This window comes from Eretmochelys imbricata, chromosome 6 (assembly GCF_965152235.1).
Source record: "Eretmochelys imbricata isolate rEreImb1 chromosome 6, rEreImb1.hap1, whole genome shotgun sequence".
Taxonomy (NCBI): Eukaryota; Metazoa; Chordata; order Testudines; family Cheloniidae; genus Eretmochelys; species Eretmochelys imbricata.
Genome location: NC_135577.1, coordinates 109,505,342 through 109,510,710, shown reverse-complemented (window position 1 = coordinate 109,510,710; position 5,369 = coordinate 109,505,342). Strand labels below are relative to the sequence as shown.

Below are 5,369 nucleotides of genomic sequence, written 5' to 3'. Positions count from 1 at the left end.
GGCCTTCCGTGCAACCCAATATGTCTTACAGTTAAGGGAACAACTCGGGGTGTTCACCAGGGAGAATCTGAGGAAAGGCCCAACACACACAGGAAAAAAATTACAATAGAGAGGCTTGACTGTGGACTTTTCACCCAGGTGATCATCTCCTTCTACTACTACCCTCAGCCAAGTCTACATTAATGATCTGATGGCAGGGTCCTTTCGAAGTGGTCAGACAGGTAGGGCCTATGGACTTTGATATAAGAAGAGAAAAACCAAGGTCTTTCATGTGAATCTTCTCAAACTTCGGAAGATATGGGAGGTCCTGCTGCTAACTCCCTTTCCGACAGGACCTAAATTAGGGCCCCAAGGACCCAGCGGCCAAGAGCTGGCGACAGTTCCAGGGGGTGAGGGACTCTCTCCTGTGCAAAGGAGGCAGCTCATCCCACTGATCGAGGATTTTACGACTGTATTCTCCACCTGCCGAGGGAGAACCTTAAATTGTTGCCACAAAGGATACAGTCTGAGAGGAAATGCAAGCGATGCTGCGGGGGGGGGGGGGGGGGAAAGAAATGTGAAATCCAAAAGTGAATAGAGGAGCCCCATAGTTCTTGTTCCCAAACCAGATGGTTCGCTTTTGCATTGACTTCAAGAAGGTTAATGCCATCTTGAAATTCAATACCTCCCCAATGCCAAGGGTAGATGAGTGGCTGGGACTAGCAGAATACCTGAGCACTACTGACCTAACAAAAGGTTATTGGCAGATTCCCTTCTCTGCATCCTCCGAAAAGCGAACTTTCTCCTCCCCCTTGTGGGCACTTCCCATTTAAGACTATGCCTTTCGGCCTCCGCAGAACTGCCGCAACCTTCCAATTGCTTATGAACAGGATCCTCTGCCCCACCATCAATATGCTGCGTCTACAACATCATCATCTACAGTCCTACCTGGAAAGACCACCTGCAACACTTAAAGGCAGTGTTAAAAGCCCAGTAGGATGTGGGATTTATGGCCAACCCTGAAAAACATAGGTTAGCTGTAGAGGAAATAACCTATTTGGGATACTGCAGAGGAGGTGGCCTTCTGAAACCAGTGGTCAACAAGGTACAGGTCCTCACAGCATACCCCATTCCCCAGATGAAGAGGCAAGTGAGGTATTTTCTCAGCCTGGCAGGATATTACTGGAGGTTTATCCCTGGTTTCACCTCAATTGCAGCACCCTCCCGCTATGGACCTCATGAAAGGGAGCAACCATAAGAGGATCCAATGGGATGAGAAATGTGAGGAAGTTTTAGCGAACTGAAAACACGACTATGCCAGGCACCCATGCTGTTCAGCCCCCATTTTTCCTCGGAGTTCATACTGCACACAGATGCCTCAGATGTCAGACTTAGCACCATCCTCTCACAAGCTTTCAGGGGAGCAGAGCAGCCCATCCTATACCTGTGAAGGAAGCTATTACCTATATAAAAGATGTGTTCAATTATTGAAAAGGAGGAATTAGCAATGGACAGGATGTGGACTCTCTCAGATATTACCTGTTGGGTAGCCCTTTCTCCCTAGTCACAGATCACTCACCCATACGCTGGATCCACACCATGAAAAACACAAACCAATGTATTATGTGTTGGTGTCTTGCGCTATCCTATAGTTTCAGAGTACAACATCAGGCGGGAAACACCGATTTCTTTTCACAGGAGATCGGGGATGAAGACAAAGTGCCCCAGAATGGCCTTTTCATCTTCAGGGGTGGGTTATGTGAAGGGACACACCTTTCTTCTGAATGTTTGTTTGACTCAAAGAACACCTCGTGTGCTATGAACTGGGGAGGATTGGACAGAGCAGGGTCTGGAAGGGGTCAAGGGAGTCCCTGCCCGCACAAAAGGTAACTCCTTTTTCTATTACCTTTTTGCAGCCCTATCTTCAGTGAACATCCCCACCCCTCACTCCTTTAAGGGTGTTCTGAGGAACAGCAATAGATAATAAACAGGGTAGAGGGCCTCCAGAGCCAGTACAGGGAGTGGATGCCCGTGGCTTCCTGCACATCCCCTGTTTGAGTGGAGACCCCAACAGAACAGTTCAGGAGAAAAATTCACAGGGGGAAACATTTTTGCTATGTCTCCCCCCAATTCCTGTGGGTTTTCTCAAATGAAAGAATGATTGGGCTCATAGTTTCCCCCATATCACCCTCAACACAAATCAAGACACATAATATGGAGATGGCTTGTTGGAGGTGCACAGGGTGATGGGCAGAATGGAGGAATCAACTTGTTCAAACTTAAGGGACTTTTTGTCCTATGTTCTCTCACCAGTGGTTCTGGGGTTGTCTGCTCAAACTATCAAATACAAGGAGGAAATAGGGGAAAAAGTAGGGTGAGGAAGGAAGAGAGGGAAACAAATGAAGAACATTTTCTATGCATGTTTTTATGAAAAATCATTTTTGTGAAGCCTGCAGAAAGCTATTTCAAAAATTTTCATGAAAAATCTTTATAATTTTTGATCAGCTCAAATAAACACTTAACATTTTTAGAAATGATAATTTTTCTAAAATAATTCACCTCCTTTCTTAAAATCTGCTAAACTAAATCCTAGTCCTAGTCCTAGTTTGTCAGAGCGAATTTCTGCTGCTCATCATTTCCTTTTTCTTCACTCCTCTTCCCTGGTACTGCTAAATTCTTTCAGGGCATCAGTTTCAGATATGCATGTGCACATCTTACAGGCAAGAGCAGCACTAAATTCCCCCTTGACAAGTCTCTTCTCCCTACCATTTCTCTTACATGTAACTGGCTGAATTACCTCTCAAGAATGGATCCTAAATGCTCTTCTAGGCTCATATCCTGCACAGACTTATGCATGTGTTTAAGAACTGGTCTACACTAGGAGTTGACGTTGAATTTAGCAGCGCTAAATCGATTTAACCCTGCACTCATCCACACGACGAAGCCCTTTTTTTCGACTTAAAGGGCTCTTAAAATCAATTTCTTTATTCCACCCCCGACAAGGAGATTAGCGCTGAAATCGGCCTTGCCGGGTCGAATTTGGGGTACTGTGGACGCAATTCGATGGTATTGGCCTCCGGGAGCTATCCCAGAGTGCTCCGTTGTGACCGCTCTGGACAGCACTCTCAACTCAGATGCACTGGCCAGGTAGACAGGAAAAGGCCCACGAACTTTTGAATCTCATTTCCTGTTTGGCCAGCGTGGCAAGCTGCAGGTGAGTGCAGAGCTCATCAGCAGAGGTGACCATGATGGAGTCCCAGAATCGCAAAAGAGCTCCAGCATGGACCGAACAGGAGGTATGGGATCTGATCGCTGTATGGGGAGAGGAATCCGTGCTATCAGAATTCTGTTCCAGTTTTCAAAATGCCAAAACATTTGTCAAAATCTCCCAGGGCATGAAGGGCAGAGGCCATAACAGGGATCCGAAGCAGTGCCGCGTGAAACTTAAGGAGCTGAGGCAAGTCTACCAGAAAACCAGGGAGGGAAACGGCCGCTCTGGGTCAGAGCCCCAAACATGCCGCTTCTATGATGAGCTGCATGCCATTTTAGGGGGTTCAGCCACCACTACCCCAACCGTGTGCTTTGACTCCTTCAATGGAGAGGGAGGCAACATGGAAGCAGGTTTGGGGAATGAGGAAGATGATGATGATGAGATTGTAGATAGCTCACAGCAAGCAAGCAGAGAAACCGGTTTTCCCGACAGCCAGGAACTGTTTCTCACCCTGGACCTGGAGCCAGTACCCCCGGAACCCACCCAAGGCTGCCTCCTGGACGCGCCAGGTGGAGAAGGGACCTCTGGTGAGTGTACCTTTTTAAATAGTATACATGGTTTAAAAGCAAGCGTGTTTAATTATTAATTTGCCCTGGCATTCGCAGCCAGTACAGCTACTGGAAAAGTCTGTTAACGTGTCTGGGGATGGAGCGGAAATCCTCCAGGGACATCTCCATAAAGCTCTCCTGAATGTACTCTCAAAGCCTTTGCAAAAGGTTTCTGGGGCGGGAAGCCTTATTCCGTCCACCATGGTAGGACACTTTACCACTCCAGGCCAGTAACACGTAGTCGGGAATCATTGCAGAACAAAGCATTGCAGTGTATGTTTGCTGGCATTCAAACAACATCCGTTCTTTATCTCTCTGTGTTATCCTCAGGAGAGTGATATCATTCATGGTCACCTGGTTGAAATAGGGTGCTTTTCTTAAGGGGACATTCAGAAGTGCCCATTCCTGCTGGGCTGTTTGCCTGTGGCTGAACAGAAATGATCCCCGCTGTTAGCCACGGGGAGAGGTTAGCCACTCTGTGAGGGAAGGCAAAATGCGACCTTGTAACGAAAGCACATGTGCTATGTATGTAATGTTAACAGCAAGGTTTACCATGAAAGAGTGTACCCATTGTTCTAGAAAACGTGTCTTTTTAAATACCACTGTCCCTTTTTTTTTCTGCACCAGCTGCATGTGTTTCAAGGATCACAGGATCTTCTCCTTCCCAGAGGCTACCGAAGATTAGAAGGCGAAAAAAACACACTCACGATGAAATGTTCTCTGACCTCATGCTGTCCTCCCACACTGACAAAGCACAGACGAATGCGTGGAGGCAGACAATGTCAGAGTGCAGGAAAGCGCAAAATGACCATGAGGAGAGGTGGCGGGCTGAAGAGAGGGCTGAAGCTGAAAGGTGGCAGCAGCATGATGAGAGGAGGCAGGACTCAATGCTGAGGCTGCTGGAGGATCAAACTGATATGCTCCAGCGTATGGTTGAGCTGCAGGAAAGGCAGCTGGAGCACAGACTGCCACTACAGCCCCTGTGTAACCAACCGCCCTCCTCCCCAAGTTCCATAGTCTCCTCACCCAGACGCCCAAGAACGCGGTGGGGGGGGGCCTCTGGCCACCCAGCCACTCCATCCCAGAGAATTGCCCAAGCAACAGAAGGCTGGTATTCAATAAGTTTTAAACTTTTAAAGTGCTGTGTGGCCTTGTCCTTCCCTCCTCCACCCCCCCCCCCCCCGGTGCTTCCCTCCTCCACCACGCCTTCCGGGCTACCTTGGCAGTTATCCCCCTATTTGTGTGATGAATTAATAAAGAATGCATAAATGTGAAGCAACAAAGACTTTATTGCCTCTGCAAGCGGTGATCGAAGGGGGGAGGGGAGGGTGGTTAACTTACAAGGAAGTAGAGTGAACCAAGGGGGGGAGGGGGGATTCATCAAGGAGAAACAAACCGAACTTTCACACCATAGCCTGGCCAGCCATGAAACTGGTTTTCAAAGCTTCACTGATGCGCACCGCGCCCTCCTGTGCTCTTCTAACCGCCCTGGTGTCTGGCTGCGCATAACCAGCGGCCAGGCGATTTGCCTCAACCTCCCACTCCGCCATAAACGTCTCCCCCTTACTCTC

The 5,369-nt window shown here is 48.3% G+C and overlaps 1 protein-coding gene across 1 annotated transcript; it reads left to right on the top strand.

Moving 5' to 3' along the window:
- The first annotated feature begins 2,551 nt into the window (after positions 1 to 2,551).
- LOC144266577 (uncharacterized) lies at positions 2,552 to 5,066 on the top strand. Its single transcript, XM_077820008.1, has 2 exons — positions 2,552 to 3,777; positions 4,426 to 5,066. Exons 1-2 carry the CDS (start codon positions 3,225 to 3,227, stop codon positions 5,064 to 5,066), a joined length of 1,194 nt encoding a protein of 397 aa, XP_077676134.1. The 5' UTR covers positions 2,552 to 3,224.
- The last annotated feature ends 303 nt before the right edge of the window (positions 5,067 to 5,369 follow it).

What these genes read in the sequence shown, in the direction of transcription:
- LOC144266577 (XM_077820008.1), top strand. Translation starts at nt 3,225, where the DNA reads ATGATGGAGTCCCAGAATCGCAAAAGAGCTCCAGCATGGACCGAACAG. An exon ending in AGGTGGAGAAGGGACCTCTG is followed by an intron (nt 3,778 to 4,425) that starts GTGAGTGTACCT and finishes TTTCTGCACCAG; the next exon opens with CTGCATGTGTTTCAAGGATC.